Source organism: Mus musculus, chromosome 4 (assembly GCF_000001635.26).
Source record: "Mus musculus strain C57BL/6J chromosome 4, GRCm38.p6 C57BL/6J".
Lineage (NCBI taxonomy): Eukaryota > Metazoa > Chordata > Mammalia > Rodentia > Muridae > Mus > Mus musculus.
This window is the reverse complement of record NC_000070.6, coordinates 55,365,702-55,385,964: the sequence shown is the minus strand read 5'-3', so window position 1 is coordinate 55,385,964 and position 20,263 is coordinate 55,365,702. Positions and strand designations below refer to the sequence as shown.

The 20,263-nt window shown below is 39.5% G+C and overlaps 1 protein-coding gene across 1 annotated transcript in view; it reads right to left on the bottom strand.

Moving 5' to 3' along the window:
- Rad23b (RAD23 homolog B, nucleotide excision repair protein) overlaps nt 1-20,263 on the bottom strand; it is a 42,196-nt gene that overhangs the window by 6,273 nt on the left and 15,660 nt on the right. Inside the window, exons 2-9 of the mRNA NM_009011.4 lie at nt 19,107-19,188; nt 17,841-17,920; nt 15,493-15,761; nt 7,676-7,731; nt 4,849-4,976; nt 3,350-3,485; nt 2,251-2,378; nt 364-555 (exon numbers count right to left, since the gene is read on the bottom strand). Of these exons, the coding sequence (NP_033037.2) occupies nt 364-555; nt 2,251-2,378; nt 3,350-3,485; nt 4,849-4,976; nt 7,676-7,731; nt 15,493-15,761; nt 17,841-17,920; nt 19,107-19,188 (1,071 nt within the window). The remainder of the gene's footprint in view (nt 1-363; nt 556-2,250; nt 2,379-3,349; nt 3,486-4,848; nt 4,977-7,675; nt 7,732-15,492; nt 15,762-17,840; nt 17,921-19,106; nt 19,189-20,263) is intronic.

The window sequence follows — 20,263 nt, the reverse complement described above, 5'->3', positions numbered from 1 at the left end:
GGGTAATGTCTCATGTTTATTGTACACCACTCACACGTAATTTATATACATAATTCATATACATATTTAACACTTTGGGGACAGTAACAAAGTAAAATTTAAAATATGGGAAATGAAGGATTTTTAATTAGTTTGGATGTTTAGTGCTTTAGTCATACTTGATTTAGTACTTGAAGTACTTTAAGGTACTGGAGGCTGTTACTGGGGCCAAGAAAGGACAAAAAGCAGGGGATGTGGCTAAGAGAAACAATCTCTACTGCAGTCCCTGGGACAAAGGAAAGAAATGCCACAGCTGCATGGTAGCAGGAGCCACTAGCCCAGGTGCCAGGGTGACCAAGGAACCCCAACTGTACCTAAACTCACCCGTTCTATAGCTTCTTTCTCCTGAGGTGTTACTTGAATGTAATTCATGTGCCCACTTCCAGCTTCTGCAATTCCTCCACCGCCTCCTCCGCCACCGCCTCCTCCGCCACCACCTCCTCCACCTTGACTGCCTGCTTCCTGAACTGGTTCATTCAGCATCTGAATAAAATGCTCCTGGTGTTGGCTAATTTGCTGTAGTGATGGAGAAATGGAAGAAATAACACATAATTACTGTCTGTGGAAAAAAAAGCAAACCTAAATAAAAACAAGAAAAAGATAAGCCAGGCACGGGGAGTCACACTTTAATTCCAGCACTGGGAAGGCAGAGGATCATCTTAGGCATGGCTGAGTCATATAGTAAATTCAATTCCAGACCAGCTCTATCTAAGAGTCAGAAAGAAAGTTAGTTTTAAGTGATTTCTTATATTAAGAAATCACTTAAAATATAAATATAAGAAACACAACAGTTCTGAAAGGTAAATGATGGAGAAAATACAAATTCTTCCAAAAATACTCCACTCCCAAAACAACATTAAAGAGCTGGGGGTTGGGGGGTTGGCAGACGCCTTTAATCCCAGCACTCGGGAGGCAGAGGCAGAGGCAGGCGGATTTCTGAGTTCCAGGCCAGCCTGGTCTACACAAAGTGAGTTCCAGGACAGCCAGGGCTACACAGATAAACCCTGTCTAGAAAAAAACAAACAAACAGAGCTGGGGGGGGGGGGGCAGTGTGATGGCTCAGTGAGTAAGTACACTGACTGCTCTTCCGAAGGTCCCAGGTTCAAATCCCAGCAACCACATAGTGGCTCACAACCATCCTTAATGAGATCTGACGCCCTCTTCTGGTGCTGTCTGGAGACAGCTACAGTGTACTTATTTATAATAGTAAATACATCTTTGGGCCAGAGTAAGCGGGCCTGACTAGGCCAGACTGGAGCAAGCAGGGCTGACCAGAGCGAGCAGAGGTACTAAATTCAATTCCCAACAACCATATGAAGGCTCACAACCATCTGTACACGTACAGTGTATATATAATAAATAAATAAATCTTAAAAAAGAAAAAGAAAAAGAAAGAAAGAAAGCAAAGCAAAGCTAAGCTAAGCTACCATGGGGGCTGGAAAGATGGCTCAGAGATGGTTAAGAGCACTGACTGCTCTTCCAGGGGTCCTGAGTTCAATTCCCAGCAACCACATGGTGACTCACAACCATCTGTAATGGGATCTGATGATGCCTTCTTCTGGTGTGTCTGAACACAGCTACAGTGTACTCATATAAATATAATAAATCTATCTTTAAAAAAAAAAACAAAAAGGGGGGCTGGTGAGATGGCTCAAATCCCAGCAACCATATGGTGGCTCACAACCACCTGTAACAAGATCTGATGCCCTCTTCTGGTGTGTCTGAAGACAGCCACAGTGTACTTACATATAATAAATAAATACATCTTTAAAAAAAAAAAAAACTAAAAAAGAAAGCAAGCTACCATGGACCTAAGTAGAGAACTTACTCTTCATGTACATATTGTATTTTCCACACTAATAGGCTATTCTGTGCTGTATAAAACTCAACTATTTTCTGGTCTGAGCATGAAGTATGCCCATAGGTAAGTTTCTAAGAGGCAATGTTCCACTCATAGCAATCTTATGAAAAGCAATTTCCAAAGTTAAACACCCTCTCAGATTCTCCAATACATTAATTAATGTACCTGGGGAATCTGGAAGAGGAAGTAAGCCTTTCCCAAACTAAATTAGTTAACCTATGTAAGCTGATCAATCGTTCTATCTCAATTCGTTCTTCACTATGCCTACGTAGAACACAGGCCATGGGTTTAACTGTGGTACAAAGTAAAACATTCCAATCCCATTTTCCAAATTAACATGGATCAGTCACCTGCAGCAGCTGAGGGTTCTCCCGACCTATCTGCTGTAGCAAGGCTGGCAGCAAAGAAGGATTCTGCTGGATAATTTGTCTCATCTGTTGAAACTGAGGCTGATTCCGTAAAAATTCAAGGGGGTGGCCTGAAATACACACATTTCAAAACAATAGCAATAAGTACATGTAACAGCAAGCAGCTAAACCATTCGGACAGAAAACATTATATATGAAAAGGACCTGCCTTCGAGTGTTATAGAGAAAGCAAGTCACAAACTCTCCAAACCCCAATGTGCCTGCTACCTTTGCTCTAGACAAGTTATACTAATACTAGCAAAGGATAGAACACTGAGAGGCTAGCCCACCCACAATGCCCTGTGAGCCACCACACAAAAAATGGTGTCCTATATCAAAATAAAAGGTTGTCATATTATTGCAGTTGCTCACAAATAAGAAACATAAGCATGTTTGTGGACATTCAGTCCTATAATTATGTGTAATAAGTGAGACTCAGGGACCAAAATTACCTAGTAGGTGGTGAATAGGAAATACTAAAATCTGAGCCAGAACAACGCCTCCTCTTTCTCATGAGTCCCAACTGTTTGCCAAAATGAGCAAGAAGCTATCAATTCAAAACAAAAAACCCCAGCTTTTTCGAAGTTAGCAGCTCAACCACCACCACCTCCACCACCACCACCGTTTTTTGAGACAGTGCCTCTCTCTCCCTCTATGTACCCTGGCTGTTTGAGAACTCTGCTGCGTAGAGAATGTTCCCTCAAACTCAGATATGTGTCTGCCTTTGCTTCCCAATGCTAGGATTAAAGGAGTGTGCCTCTACACCATGCCTGAAATGATACTTTCTTAGCAAGGTGAGGCATCCACATAAAACGGACACCGAATTCAATCTGTGACTAGGCGTTTCTAAGAGTGAACTAGTAGTGTAGCTTTGACAACACTGGTGTACACTAAAAGCCAGAGGCTCTCTTTACTGTGAGTAAAGAAAAAAAAACATAAGGTTTATTCAAGCATTCTGGGAATGAAGCTTAACCACTGAAGTATTTCGTATTAAATAATCTTATACTAAAAACTCAAGACCATTTGTCATTTGTCACTTTACCTCCAGAAGTGGTTGTTGTAGTTGCTGTCGTGGTTGCTGCAGCTGCAGCTACTGCTGGAGACTGAGGAGTTCCAGTACTCACAGCCTGAGGAGGAGGGTCAACCACAGCCTGACTTTCTCTATCTCCAGGGATTCCCTGCCAACACAATTTCCAAATTTTAAGATCTCTCTCCCTCTCCTCCCTCCCTCCTACACACCACACACACACACACACACACAATTAGAAACAGCAAAACATCTGTAGCTTATTGAACATTGTCTGTGTACAATAGAAGCCTGCTTATGAAATCTTACAAGTGGCCCAGATACAATGCACTGTAGCATTTGCATTACAAGGTAGCATTGGTCAACGGAATTTTCCAGTGACAGACAGATGCACTATCCAGTAACAGCTACAACCCATGTCAACTTAAACTCTAAGAGTATCAGTAAGTAAGGTGTTCAGTGCCCATGAGTTCCAGGTGACTTTTGCTGCAGAGGTTTTCATAATCTGACATTCCACTGTGAATGTCACAGTTCCACAAAGAACTGTGTTTGCATGAATCAGGCAACTGATGGACAAGCAACCAAGTCTCCTCTACTGACCTAGTGCTTCTAAACAAGTATCACCTAGAAAATGTCACACATTAAAAATAAACAAATAGACAAAATGGTGTGTAATGTAAATAGTTTACATTTCAAATGATGCTCTTCTTATGTTTCAAGCACATCTTGAAATTATTACAATTTAAAAGGTACACTCAGAGTTTCTACTTTGATGCAGAAGATTTAAACAAATGGCAGTTATACCCATTTAAAAATCCATCAAACTCTTGCTGGGCGTGGTGGTGCATGCCTTTAATCCCAGCACTTGGGAAGCAGAGGCAGGTGGATTTCTGAGTTTGAGGCCAGTCTGGTCTACAAAGTGAGTTCCAGGACAGCCAGGGCTACACAGAGAAACCCTGTCTCGAAAAACCAAAAAAAAAAAAAAAAAATCCATCAAATTCTTAGACTTTAACAGATGGTAATGAGTTCATTTCCTATTAAACCAAAGCCAAATTCACTTAAAGAAGAAAAAGCAGTGGCCAATGGGGGCTGCACTAAAGCACTCAAAACAGCTATTGTTCACGTGGAATTACAAGACTATTAGCAGATTCAGGGTCCAGAATGTCCATCAAATTCTCAAACAGAAAAAGTTCATGCTGCTTCCTCAGAGGATAACTAAACTTTTGCCCTAAGTAATTCCTAACAGATCTAAGGCCTGTTATTACAGAGTCACCTTCAGCAGAGCCTCACTAGTGTGAAAGGTACCACTCCAAAGAAAAACCACTTCATAAATCACCTCACATCATTCTCTAAATAAATCATTTCAGAATCTTTCCCAGAAGGTTCCATCTTACAACACAAAATGTTACCATTGGATGGGAACTTTCTAGCATGACGCTATCCACTGGATTGTTAACTCATCTATTAAATTTTCTGAAAGAGTCTGAAAGAGACAAGTAAAACACACTTCTCACCATTAGAAGATATTCCACAGCTCTGTCAGGGTTGTTGAAGCTGGCTCTCAGGGCTGCAATTACTTGTTCTCGTTCATAGCCCATTGACATGATCTCAGTTACCATATTCTCATAAGACTGACCTGTCACTAAACCGGTGTGTGGGGGACAAGGGGAAGAAAAGTACAGGAACATTCAACAAACATTCTCTGCATAGTTCTTGACTGCATAATGTCTATGGTCCATAGACTGCTAGGCTAGGCTAGACAATAAACAATGTAAGAAGTCCAAGTCCATGTTCTAACCCCCAGAACCTACCTAACCTATAAATATGTATGATAAAGGGAAGTGACCTTCCAGATAGACCCAATGTCATCAACAAGGGTCCGGGTCCTTAAAAGTGGGACAGAAACAGGGTTAGAGACAATAACGACAAAAGCAGGACCAGAGTTCTGCTGTTGTTTTTTTTGGCAGGTGGAGAAAAGGCCTGAAAGCTTCTAGAAGTCATAAGGAACTAGGCTCTACCAAGTCTCCAAATAACATACAGTCTTGCTGATTCCTTGGTATCAGTCAGCAAGATCTATGTCAAAGATTCTGACCTACAAAAATGGCCAGGTAACAAATTGTTTTATACCACACTAGCTTTGTGGCAACTTACAAAAGTAACAGAAAACTAGTAGGGATACCAGGTACCAATACAAGAAGGAATTTACAGGTCAGGAGAGGCAACCTGTTATTAAGAGAGCAGGGAGCCAGCACCTGTGGATCTTTCTTATAATCCCATTTGGAAGGCTGCTGCTGTACATTGAAGGCCAGTGTTAGCTACACAAGGTCAAGGACAGCATGAGACATAAAGACAAATGCTGTGGCACAAAAGACCAAGTCCACTGCTGTACATATTTCAAACAATCACTTCTGGTACAATAAGACTGTGTTTCAGCTTCTTCTTTTGACACCGTGTATTTTCAAACTGATGGAAAAAAGGTTAGGAAAATTTCGTACCAGGGATGGAGTTACAAGTATTGTACCTGAGCAGTAATGGTCAGGCTATCTCTAATCTTCCCAGATGGATAGGAGCTTGCCTGAATGAAAGCTGATCCCACTCTCAACTCAACTCTGTCTAAACTTTTTTCTTTCCCACTGTGTTCTGGGCACCACACTGCATTTCTTGCCACCTCAGAAAGTACACTGGTTATGATCTCCCTTTTCCACCCCCAACTCTGCCCTCTAGTTTAAGTGACCAGCAGTCATATTGTCATCTATGAAAACAGCAAGCATACTGGTGCAAGCAAGTAAGTGAACAAAGACTTGGGAGGCTGCAGATTTCCCTTTGGAAGTTTAAATAAGTCTGCATGCAAAACACAATTCATGTGGGGAACCCCTACATCATATGCATGCTATTCAGCCATTACCAAAATTTAAATGTTTAACTATGGCCTAAACCAGAACCACAGAAAGCACATAATTAAGAGTCAGGAATGGTATTTTACTAGAGTGCTTGAGAAGAATGGTTTGAGGCATACATAGAACAGGAAAGGTATCACAAAAGCCAAATGGGAAATTAAAGAAGCAGAAATTCAACAGAGCAGAGACCCTGGGATTATAAAGCTGAGGTAGAATGACCCAGTGACATACAGATATAAATATAAGGGGTACTATTCCTATCTATTTGTTGGCTCCTTGACTAAGTCATAAATTGTCCTGCTTTCTATAGACTAAAACATGAGCAAAATATGCCGCTTCTTTAAAAGTGTATAAGTAAAAACATCACCAGCAGCTGAGGTTTAGATGCAGCAGCAGCAGCAAAAAGCACCATCTACTTGGCTCCTGATCAACAACACCAAAGCACTCTATTGTGGAGATACTGGTAACAACCAGAATAGGTTGCACTTTTAGTAACACTGTGACAGGTGCCAGCTGGCTCTAGCTCTGAACCCACAGAATGGTTTACCATTCTCTTAGTAATCCTCTTGTCTAGTTCTTCCATTTTATACTAACACTTCTCTACAACTTATGGCTTTCTGTGTATGAAGTAGTATACCTCCAGTCTCATGAACGGATGCGTCTGGAAGTATTCTGAAAGCAGTGTTACCCCAGGACAGTTTCTCAAAGATGAAATTCTGAATTTAGTATACCCAGGCAATCTTGGGCTATTTAAACAAAACATCTACATTTTTTGTCTCTACATACAACAAGGGTATCAAGGAGCTAAAGCCCAAATAGTTCATGACCAATGTGCTATCCCATGAGATTTTAGAGCTGTCCGAATGCTGCTAACTATCCCAGCCTTTTACCTACTGTACCAAAACAGAAACAGGAGTATTAGCCAATAAACAATAAAAACATGAACTGTACATCAGGGGTTTAATCATGGGAGGGAAAAGCTGACAGTTTGGAGATGAAGGGAAAGGGAAAGACTTTATTAGAACAGGTCAAATCAAAGATCGGGGCAAGAAGACCTTTTCATTATGTGCCCATATAAGCAACAGGATGCAGCTGGAAATCTAGAAAGACAGTACAGTGGATGAAAACTGGAGGTGAACAAACAAATATGAGGTACACAAAAGAAAGCAGTAAGGTCTTCCAAAGGCTCTTCTATAATAGGCCATCCACAGACTAAACCACATAATGTTCACATTGGGAAAATAATTTGCTTCAAAGGATGTACTTAACTGTAAGAGATTTTAAAGAATTCGGTGGAACACATCAAAGTCTCTAGCACTAAGGATATAAATACATCATTCTGAAGCTTAACTGTATGTAAGTGGTCATGAAGCTGACATTGTCAGTGTGATCTACAAGATGACCCTGCACACCGGACAACGGGTTTTCTATGGTAGACACTCACCAAGGGCACTTGTTGCATCTTCAAAAAGATTTGACCGGGAAGAATCTCCTGGTGTACTGTAAAGAATTTTTAGAAAAATCATTTCAAAAAGTATGCAAGATTCATTTTTCAGTAACTAATTTCTAAAGAATACTTCAAATATTAAAGTGTATGGGTAAGCCAGTCTGTTAAGAGGTTATGTCCAAAGCTGTACCTGTAGGATTTATAGTTAAGGAAAAAAATTCAATCTTAGACTTCTGAGATTTCATCATTGTGAACAACATCAAAGGGCTATAAATACAACACCTTTAAAAACCTTGCTCTAAGTACGAAAACAGCACTGCAGTTAGAATACCCTAGAAATCAAGCCACAGCAGAAGAAACCTCAAAAGCAGTACATGATAAAAAAGTAGCACACATACAGAAAGCAAACAGGTGGCAAACTTTCAGTGAGGTTTTCTATGAAAGCTTTCAACAATGAATAGGGAAAGAAGGCATACAAGTTATACAGCATACAGCAAAAAGGTAGGTGGGGGTATAGAACCTATGCTAACCTAAAGAAAACCAATTTTAGGCATAAGGTCCTAGGTTAAGCAGCAAAACCATGCATGCAGACATTTCTGTTCTGTTGAGAAAATGAAGTTCAAAATAAAGGCTGACAAACAAGATTATAAACCACCATGGAAATGCAGACATGGATATATATATGATTGTATTATATACATAACAAAGTAGAAGTGAAGCTATCTGGAGGAATGAAGAAGAGCAATGAAAGGGAAGGTGGAATATAATAAATAAATATTGTACACCAAGCATAAGTAACAATTACAATTTTAGTATCTCAGAGTGTAGCTATGTGTACCACAGGTATAGTGCCTTGAAAGTCAGAAGAGGCATTAGATCTCCTGGGCCTGGAGTTAGACAATTGTGAGCCACCATGTAGGTGCTGGTGCTGGGAACTGAATCCCAGGTCCTCTGACAGAGCAACTAGTGCTTACAATTGCTAGGCCATTTCACCAGCCGCACTACTACAAATTTTAAAGTGACAGAAAGAATAAATTATCACATGCACTCCATACATTTATACTTCTTTCCAATTTCAGTTTTTGAGTTAAATGCATGTGTGTTCATAGGTGTATCTGTTATATGCACAGTACACAGTGGGTAAAGGAAAATGAGCAGCAGCTGGCTCTTTTTTTTTTAAATTCTGTAAATATATCAGTTTTATATACGTTTAGAATTTTCATAAAAGTGCACTGTGTACAATATGAATATTTTCCCATAATCTCTATCTTTCTTTTTCTTGCTCTTACTTTTTACTTTAATAGACAATTTCATTTAAATATCCTATGTATATGTATGCATAATTCTATATAACAGTGCAGTATATAAGAACTACTGAGAGATGCATTCAATGTTTGTGCTTCTTTTTCTTTTTTTTTAATTGGGTGTTTTCTTCATTTACATTTCCAATGATATCCCAAAAGTCCCCCCCACCCTCCCACACCTACTCCCCCACCCACCCACTCCCACTTCTTGGCCCTGGCGTTCCCCTGTACTGAGGAATATAAAGTTTTGCACGACCAATGGGCCTCTCTTTCCACTGATGGCCGACCAGGCCATCGTCTGATACATATGCAGCTAGAGACAAGAGCTCTGGGGGGTGGGTGGGTGGTACTGGTTGTTTCTAATATAACTACAATTAATATAATCATAGCTGGTTCCTTTTCTACCCTCTGGGCTAGGGCAAGTAAATCAAACTCAGGCTGTCTGGTTTGGAACCTAGTGGCTCTCCCACTGAGCCATCTCAGCATCCCTCCTTCCAACGTTGTTAAGAACAGAAGCTGTACTCAAGCACAGTGATTATCACAGCTAAACCAAGCCTGCTCTGTAACGTTTACAGTTTCTACTTAAAACAGCAAGTATGTAAAGGAGGAAAGATCTCAAAAGAATATATAAAAACCAAGTAGTAGCCGGGCGTGGTGGCGCACGCCTTTAATCCCAGCAGGCGGATTTCTGAGTTCAAGGCCAGCCTGGTCTACAGAGTGAGTTCCAGGACAGCCAGGGCTACACAGAGAAACCCTGTCTCGAAAAACCAAAAAAAAAAAAAAAAAACTAAGTAATTTCCCTGCCCAAGGCTTTTACCCCACTGAGACAATCACAAATATACCAGTTTCTACTTTCAAGAATAACTTTATTTTAGTTTTGCTAGTATAGGGTTTTTGTTTTGTTTTCTATATTGCCTAGGCTGGCCTTGAACTCATGATCTTCCTGCTTTAGCCTCCAAAGTGCTAGAACTGTAATCATGTACCACTACACAAACCCTCCCAACTAGTTTCTAAAGTTTAACTTAAGATTATTCCATGTCAATATGCCCAGGTCTATGTGAACATTTTCCTACAAATGCATACTCGTCTATCTAGTGGATCAAACAAGCTCAAACAAGTTCCGGTGTAGTTGGTGTCTAACTTTCTTTATTTCCCCCCTCATCCTTTACTAGTTTCTAACTTTACCTTACATAAAATCTCTGTACTGCTAGAATTGATTCTTGTTAGTATACAATGTGGAATCCATGTTTTCCACCTCCAGATGATGAAGCATCATTTATCAACAGTATTTCCCCCACAGAGTATCACATTATTAATCCATCTTTACATTGAGTTCTACTTAGATGCATGTCTACAGTGTGTATCCCACCAAGCAATCCAACAAATGCTGATGTCAAGCTACTCAAACTCTTAGTTGCCACAGTGCACGATAGTTTAGAACCTGGTAGGATGAATTATCTCTTTAAGGACTTTAAACTGAGGTATACTTAAAACACTATTCCTCAATCTTGATTCAGTCTCACTGCTTCTTCCTAACTATAAAGACAATCAATCACTCATTACTGAATGTATCAGACCATACATTAATAAACATGTCCAGATGAGAAAGACTCCCCCTCACCCTCCTAAGCCAGAGGACTTGAGTTTGAACCCTGGGATCAGAGAACCAACTGCCACAAGCTGTACTCTGAATTCTACATGTATGCCATGGATGTTCATGCACACATACAAAAAATGCAATAAAAATTGTGAAAGACATACTCCTAGAAAATATACAACGCTGCTCTACAATGCTTGACTTATGTTCCATGTGCACTTTCCATGTCAGAAAGTACTGACGGGGTGTGGTGGATCACTGTTGTACTCTCAGCACCCAGGAGACCTGCTCCTACCTCGCCAACAGAATGGTAAGATAAATTTTGGGTTGACTCTAATGTGTCCTTGACCATCAATAATGACCTCTATTCATAAAGCACAAGTGAAATTAACTTTTCTTTCCTCCTTCTTCCTTTTGAGATCTAATTTATTTTGCCTTCATATACTGCTATGCAACACTACAGGTGTGCCTGGTGCCTGAGAAGGCCCTAAGACTAGAGCAACAGAAGATTGAGAGCCACTGTGTAAACGATGAAATTGAACCCAGGTCCTCTCACTGAGACTTATCTCCAGCCCACAAGTGCAAGTTTCTTTTAAATTTATTATTTGTATTTTATATTCATTGGTTTTTTTGTTTATTTTTGGTTTTTCTGAGATAGGGTTTCTCTGTGTAGCTCTGGCTATCCTGGAACTCACTCTGCAGACCAGGTTGGCCTCAAACTCAGAAATTCGACTGCCTCTGCCTCCCAAGTGCCGGGATTAAAGGCTTGCGCCACCACAACCGGCTACAAGTGCAGTTTTTTAATGGCAGTGATCAACACCACAATCTATATTGCTTTGCTAACAGGTAGCTTTTGAAGAACAAAACTAACCTGAACAAAACAAATCATAGGAAAAAAAAATGTCTAGCCAGCAGTGATGGAGAGGGAGCCTCCAGTATAGCTCCTGATGCCTACTGACCAAGTGTTGTACTTTAAATCCTGTTTTCTAGACCTCCTGTCATACTCCCTTGAAGATACCCAATTAAGAAAAAAGACTAAGTAGCGAAGTGAAGCGCTTGCTTCAGCAGCACATATCATAAAACCCCTGAACAATGATGACACTCAAGTAGCTAGTGTATTAAGTCCAACTAAGAGGCATAGAGAAGCACACCTTTAGTGCCAGCACTTGAGAAGCAGAAGCAGGAGGGTATCTTTTGAGTTCTAGCCAGACTGTGCTATATAGTGAGTTCCAGGACAATCAAGGCTACACAGAGAAAAACTGTCTCAAAAATCCAAACAAAAAAAAGAAGTATAGAGTCTGCTTTCCTAGATCACTAGGGATCCTTTCCTAATTTACATAACTTGTAGGAGAATTAAAAACATTAACTTAAAATTTTACTCTTTGGAAACTGTATGCATGTATATATTTAATAAATATATAACATGTGTTTAATGTATCTTGATCATATCTACCCAACTCTCAGCTATTACCTACCTGTCCCTCAACCCCCGCCCCCCTCATAACCCGTTTTTAAAAATAACCCTCTGAGTCTAACAGTACTGCCTATATGCACCTGGGTGTGATGCCATCCATTAGGGCTTGGACAACCATCTGTGGCTATAACTGCCCCCTACCCATTGAAAAATGACTCCTTTCCCCAGCAACCATCTACTGCCAGTAACTCCTCAACTAGAGGAGGGCCACATGACCACCCCCCACCCAGTTTGGAATGATGAATGGCTTGAGTTTATGCAAAAATTAATCTAATTAGCACATTAATGTTTGTTCAGATATAAGATTTTCATTCTGTGAGCTTTGTAAATATATTAAGAAAGTCACTGTACTATTGACTAAAGACATTAAATTTGTATCTAGATTTTGGGGTAACCAATTTGTCAAATTCCTAAATTCCTTTCTGAACACAGACTTTGATGAAATGTTTACCAAGAGAACAGAATGCATCCTAGCTATATATTGGGAAATGGGTTTAAGTTAGGCAATGGTGCCACAGATGCTGAAAGAAAAGTATTCTAGTTTAACACACACACAAAAATTATATTTCTTAAGCATTGTGCTATTTTCTCAGCAACAAACAGGAAATTCTAGACTCTTCCAAAACACAGTTGTCTGGGTCAGACATTAGAGCCACATTTGGGAGTAGATCATTTAAAACAAAGGTGTTCCATAACACATGTCAAACCATTTTCTCAAACTACTAAAACCTCCAGGAAGAAACAATTCATAAACTGTGTGCCATTTCAAGCTGTGTGCCATTCTGAGCAGCATGATGAAATACTGTACTGCCAGCTTCTACCTGCAGGAACATCTTTTGTCCATTATATCCATACTATATATATATATATATATATATATATATATATATATATATATATGCCACCTGCAGTCTCAATTAGCAAAGCTACTGTTAAGGTGACACAGTACCCTGTTTAGGAAACCTTTATTTAATAATGGCCCCAAAGGCAAGAGTGGTGATGATGCTAAGGAATGAAATCCCCCGGAGCAGCCTCCTTTAAGTGCTGGGATAAATGTTCTCAATGGGGATGGAAGAGATACAGACTGACAAATCTACAGGACCATCAGACATTTTAAGAAAACCCTTTTCTTCTTCCTTCCTCCTCTTCTTTTTTCAAAAGATCTATTTATTTAAGCACACTATAGCTGTCTTCAGACACCCCAGAAGAGAGCATCAGATCTCACTGCGGATGGTTGTGAGCCACTATGTGGTTGCTGGGATTTGAACTCAGGACCTTCAGAAGAGCAGTCAGTGCTGTTAACCACTGAGCCATCTCTCCAGCCCCTGAGAACACTTCAAAATACTTACTTTTTGGAGACATGGTCTCTCTACATACCTTTGGTGGCCTTGGAATTCACAGAGATCCACCTGCCTCTGCCTCCCAGGTGCTGAGATTAAAGGCATGTGCAACTATGCCCCCTCAAACAACTTTTCTCTTTGAGAAAGAACTGGCTTTGTAGGCCCACTCTGTCTGAACTTGTGCTTCAGCCTCTGGAGCTCCCTGATTAGTCATAGGCTACAATAGCTGGCCCACATGCAACTTTTATTCCAGTAATTTTTTAATTGTTCTAGTATCATTAATCACTAATGTCTTAGTATGCCTGATCACTTTATCAGGAGCATGTTTATTTAAGGAAAAAACATCATACCCACTGGACATCTGGAACACATCTTTGTATAAGGGGCAAACATGTGTATATTGTCATGAATACCATAAATAATTGCTTTCAAACATGCTTTCAAAGCATTTCCAATTACTGCCCATTTTCCACTGTGACTGGCTCTGATTCTAAGTTCACACAGCTCCTGCTACTGGTGTTACAAGTTGTACTAAGTCAGAAAACAAAAAATAGCTTAGTGCCAGTTTCAGAGTAGCAGTAATAGAAGTCATATTTTAGATAAAGCAGGAAATCCCTTCTATGATTTTTAGGCGAATTACTATGCCAGAACCATTTGCCTTGGCTATTATCATTATCAATAAAAACCAACCAACCACTGCCTGCAAGCAAATAAACAAAAAACAAAACCACAATCCTGTCCAAGAAGCCTGCTCATTAATCTTCACTGCAATCCCCCCTCTCATCTGACTCACTGGGTCTCAGTGAGCAGTCACTTTGGCAGTAATGAGGGAGCAGCTCTGTCGAGGAGGTGGTGGCAAAGAGTGTTATACAAAAGCTACAGGTACCACTCAGCTCCTGTGACAGCACTTCTGAATAATTGAGTCCGCATTGTTCACAGCTAGCTGTTGGCTCAACAAAAGGTGTCAGAGGAAGCAGCTACACTGCACTCTTCCCCAGCAGTCTCTGTGCACACGTGCCACTTCCCACCTGCTTTAGACTGTCGGACTTTGACCCACACATTTTAAAGATGAGGAAAACACCAAAGATCTTAACTATGCCATTCTAAGCTTATCACAGTTAACAAACGTCAGAACCAAATATAGTGCATCGAAAAACTGGATTATTCACTGATATGGAAGGATGCTTCTGTTCACAGAACAACGGCCACAATCACAACAAATAACTGCTTATTTGTTATAATGACTGGCTGCTTTATAGTCATTACTTTTATTATATATTTCTTAAACATCTCTAGTCAAAATAAGTAGTAGCTTTATGTTAAACAGTTTTTTTTAAAAAAAATCAAAGACATAAAAATCTACATTAAAAAACATATGCCGCCAGGTGTGGTGGCACAAGCCTTTAAACCCAGCACTCGGGAGGCAGAGGCAGGCGGATTTCTGAGTTCCAGGCTAGCCTGGTCTACACAGTGAGTTCCAGGACAGCCAGGGCTATACAGAGAAACCCTGTCTCAAAAAAAAAAAAAAAAAAGAAATTGATTTCAGATCCCCCCGCCCCCAAGGCATGCCCCTGTAATTCCAGCACTGTGAGGGTGGTAAGTGGTGGATATCAAAGATTCACTGGACAGCCTAACTGAACTGGCATGGCAAGCTTTGGATTTAGCCAAAGACCCTGTCTTAAGTAAGGTGGAGAACACCGGGCAGTCATGGTGCACGCCTTTAATCCCAGCACTTGGAAGGCACAGGCAGGTGAATTTCTGAGTTTGAGGCCAGCCTAGACTACAGAGTGAATTCCAGGACAGCCAGGGCTACACAGAGAAATCCTGAAACCCTGTCTTGAAAAACCAAACAAACAAACAAACAAATAAATAAATAAATAAATAAATAAATAAATAAATAAATAAGGTGGAGAACAATAGAGGGAGAGAAATTACATCAACCTGCATCCTACACACAAGTGTGCATATATACATGCACAAACATGAAAAACAGACACAAGTGCATGATTCAGATTTCATTTAGAAATGAAAGAGGTTTGATTCTTAAAAATTAAAAAATATGGCTACTTTTGATGTCCTTCTTAAACCGTAGCCCTTACCTGTCAGCTGGTGCTGGGCTAGTAAGCACTGGTGTCTGGGCTGGCTTTTCTGCAGGTTTCTCAGGCTGAGTGGCACCAGCAGGTGCGGGTTCAGAAGAGGCTGTAGTGGAGGCTGGAGCAGTGGAGGCAGGAGTGGAAGTGGGAGGCAGAGCAGGGGTGGGAGCTGGAGCCTGGGCCGCAGCCACTGCTGGGGAAGAACTGACTGCAGTGGGGCTGGGAGTACTTGATGGCTGGGTTGTAGCTGGCACTGCTGTGGTCACTGCTTTGGGCTGGATGTGTTAAACAGCACAGTAAGTAAGTCACCTGACAGCCACAAATCAACCCAATAACCAGTGAACTGAACATCTCTGTCTAAGTACCTATGATAACTTAGTTATCTTAACTATCGACTGCAATTAGCATTAGACGCTCATTTCAGTCTTCACAATTCAATATGAAAAGAATCCAAACAAGTCACTGTTTTAAATATAGAATACACATACCCAAAAGTACCATATAATTCTCTACAAATCTTTACTTATGTATCTTAATTGTAACTTTATAAAGATTGTATTGCCACTTAAAAGCATTAGCAAAATAACTTTTTGGGATTGAAGTAGGCTGCCTACGAACATTCCAAACACTCTGTATCTTAGGAGGAAACCCCTCCTGCTCACTGTAAAGCTCCGGGTGCTAAGGACTTGCATGCTGCCATGTGCTAATGTGTAGATACCAGGCTCGCATCCATGAGGGAGAGCATACTTTTTTCTTTCCTGAGACTGAGTTCAGCATAACTTAATTCTAACTCTATTTTTCTTAAAATTTTGTGATTTCATTTTTCTCTAGAGCTGAATAATATCCTGTTTTATCTATACTTAATTTTCATCATCCATTTCACCATTTCCTATTGCTATGGTTATTCTGTGACTCTGGAGAAAACTCCCACTTATTCCACTACTGACTAGTTTGATGAAGCAACTTCAATCATCCACTTAACTCATTTTCATTATTACCAAAAGAGTGCTTTTGATGTTTGATCCCTCCCAAACTCAGGTACTTAAAGCATAAAGTCTTTGTTATTGTTTTCAGACAGGGTCTCACTTAAGTAGTCAGCTCTGCCTACAAAGTGCTGGGATTAATGGCATGTACCACCAAATCTGGCATAAACCCTAAAGTCTTATGATAAACCAATGAGGAAGGAAGAAATTTTATCTGTGGTATTAAAGGTAGGGTCTTTTAGATTACATTACAGCAGCGCCTCCATGAATAATTCCAGTGGCTTTATAAGGACACACACTGACAGAAATACAGGTATCACCACAGTGACAACATGCTACAAGGTGTCCTTGTGCAGTCTTCACCATGCTGCTTGGACTTCCATTCTCCAAAACTCTGACCTAATAATAAACCTTTTTCTACTTTACACTTATACCTTGGATATTTTACTACAGCAAAGATGACTAATATACTACTCTTTCTTAGATTATCCACCTTTAAGCACATATACAATCAGTCTCTTTAAGGAATCAATGCTGACGTTCGTCAACTCTCAAGGGCCATCACCTTTAAAAAGAAAATCTCTGAGTGGCCTGGAGCCTGTCTGTCTCCCAGTACTGAGTTTACAGCAGTGTGTGAGCATCCGTTTAATGAAGGTTCTGGAGAGGACAGAACTCAGGTTCGTGGGCTTGCAAGGCAAACTTTACTTTTCCTTTACTGCTGAGCTTTCCCAGCCCTCAAGCTGTACTTTAGAAAAAAATGTGTATTTTCATAAAATTACCTAACATATTTAATCAAGTTCAACATAAGTCATTCCATTATTTTTTAGTTGACTTTTCCTTTTTTATTTTATAAAACTCTTATCTCTTGATTAAAAACTAAAGTTGCACTCATTTCATGCCTTTTTATTTTTTTATTTTTTTGGCTCCGAGCTTGTTAAATCTAACACATACCTTATCTAGAACCCGAAAGGCTACATATTAAAAGCTATACAACAAAAGACATTAACTTGATTACTTTAAAATAAACACACGGTGACTTAACTATTCTAGCACCTCTTTTTAAAGCAGTAAACACAGATTAAGGAAAAGTAAGAAACTCTTAAGGGGGTGTCAAGGGAGAAATGCCCTTTTAAAAATATGACACTTTGTTTTATCTTACATAAAGACAACTTTACGGCTACAAATATCTAAATATCTTTATAATGGGCCATGGGAGACCTACCTCCTTTGGAAAACAGGTAAGTTTACCATGCTATTTATTACACATGCTTTGTGCGCTATAGAAACATGTAAGTTTTATCTATTGTGGATTGGTCACTGCCTTTGAGATGATTCACAAGCATGAAGATACAGAAGTAGCATGAAACTTACTTTTGTCACCATAACCACCACAAAGTTTTTCTCATCAATTTTATATTCTTTGAGAGCAGTATCATCACTGAGGATTTTGCCTAATAATTCAGGGGAGAAAAATGTTAAAGACATATTAAGCTTCTTCTTACAAAGAAACTACTCTTACTTTTTTGGCAACATTAATTCTACCAAGTAAAACTTCTAAAAAACCCTTTAACAACCAGATAAGATAAATATATAAACAGACATGTACTACTTTAAAAGCACAGATGTCTTACAAGAAAATGTCTAACATCTTCAGTATATAAAACACCAATTGATTTAGTTTTTAATTTATTAACTAACTGTATTAAAGATTTATTAGACAAAGAAATTTGAAGTAAGTCCTGAAAACAAGGATATCTTAAAGGCAAAGAAAATTAAACATTTCAATTGCCTAGGCACCTTTGGGAAATAAGTATTTTTTTCCCTGATAGAAGGAATGAACAACTTCTTATTTTCAAATATCAAACACTTGATGAAGCAGAGATGTTCCAATGTTGTAAAAGCAAAATACTTATAAACAAAACAAGCCAAGTGAGCAAACAAAACCTTGCAGAAAGAAAGCATAATACATAAGAAAGGGGAAGACTCTCAAGGACACACTTAGATCAGATCCACCTGCCTCCAAAGTGCTGGGATTAAAGGCATGTGCCACCATGCCCAGCAAGAGGCTATCAAGTCTATTTTCCTGGGTTATTAATGATGCTAATTAAATTTGCAATTTCCTAGTCATACTCTTGGGCATTTTTCTATTTGGGCCTCTTTTAATTATTAATTTCAAAGTATTCTATATAATTTGGTTTTTTGTTTGTTTGGGTCTTTTTGTTTTTGATACTACCATGAAGGTCTTTTGATGTCTGAAATACAACAAACTTTGATTCTTTTACTTTGGTAGTTTAGAAATACATACTGATTTTCTTTGACAGGAACAATTTCATGCACATTAGTGAACTAGTACATACTTTACTAATAGATTAAAATAATGGTGCTCAGTTTCTGAACGGCACAGAAGTCAGCCACAATGCTCACAGACTAAGGAACATCACTCCATGGAGCAAAAGGAAAATGTGTAAAGAGAAGACTGAGTATTAAACCATAAATACCTGTTTCCACTCCTGTTATCTACAGTCTTGTTTCTGACAGAATCAACTGGAAAATACTGTCTTTTCTAAGATAACATTTCTAAAACTAAGACAATAAATAGGCAAGAAATGGCAATTCATTTCAGAATTGAATTCATACCTGCATAAATTAACTTCTGACCTGCTACCGGAAAGGCATCTTTCCCCTTTTCAGATTCAATCTTCTCTTTCAATGCCTTTACCTATAGGAAAAGTTAAAAATAACAAGAAAATTAAACCTAAACAAACAAAAAATTACAATATATACTGAAAACAGAATGCAAGATCAAAATTCTAGTGTATTTTAATTCGTGCTCCATCCAAGCACTTCAAAGATCTTGTCTTCCTAATATTTTCCTCAGAGACCCTCCTTGGATCATTAGGTACCTCTGGTGTGAGCTTTATTGTGCAGTTACATAGATCTAAAGCATGCATGAGGCCTGGATTCAATCTTCAGCACAACAGACAAACATCTAACAAAAAATTTTATTTTTTGACTTAATCATTTCAAAATAAAAATTTCAAAATTTAAAGATTTTACAAAATTTATGAACTTATCACTCAGATTAAGAAATGCCTTCTAGCTGGGTGGTAGCAGTAGTGGTGGCTATTACACAATAAAACCCTATCTCAAGAAACAAAAAAAAAAAAAAAAAAGAAATGCATCCTTGCCTGGCATGGCAGTGCATGCCTTTAATCTCAGCACTTTAGGAGCTTGAGCTGGCAAGCTTTATGTCATCTTGACACAAGCTAGAACTATCTGAAAAGAGGAACTTCAATTGAGGTCCCTCAGTAGGTCCCCCAACTACTAGAGAAAGGTCTGTCACTCAATCTGTTGCCTGCCCGTGGATCTGGTTCCCCTAACTGAAGGGCCTTGTCTGGCCTCAGTGGGAGAAGATGCACCTTGATGTGCCAGGGTGGGGTGATACTGGGGACCTGGAGGGAGCTGTAATTGGGATGTAAAGTGGATAAATTAATGAGGAGAAAAAGACTCTCTGAGTGATTCAAAGGGAGAAATGCAGATGGTGTCATCCCTGGGCTGGTAGTCTTGGTTTCTACAAGGATGCCAGGAGGAGCAAGCCAGTAGTAGTAAGTAGCATCCCTCTGTGGACTCTGCATCAGCTCCTACCTTCAAGTTCCTCCCTGCTTGAGTTCCTACCCTGATTTTCTTTGATGATAGACTACAATGTGAAAGTGTAAGCCAAAGAAAAGAAACACTTTCCTCCCCAACTTGCTTTTGGTCATGGTGTTTCATCACAGCACTAAAAACCCCGCTCA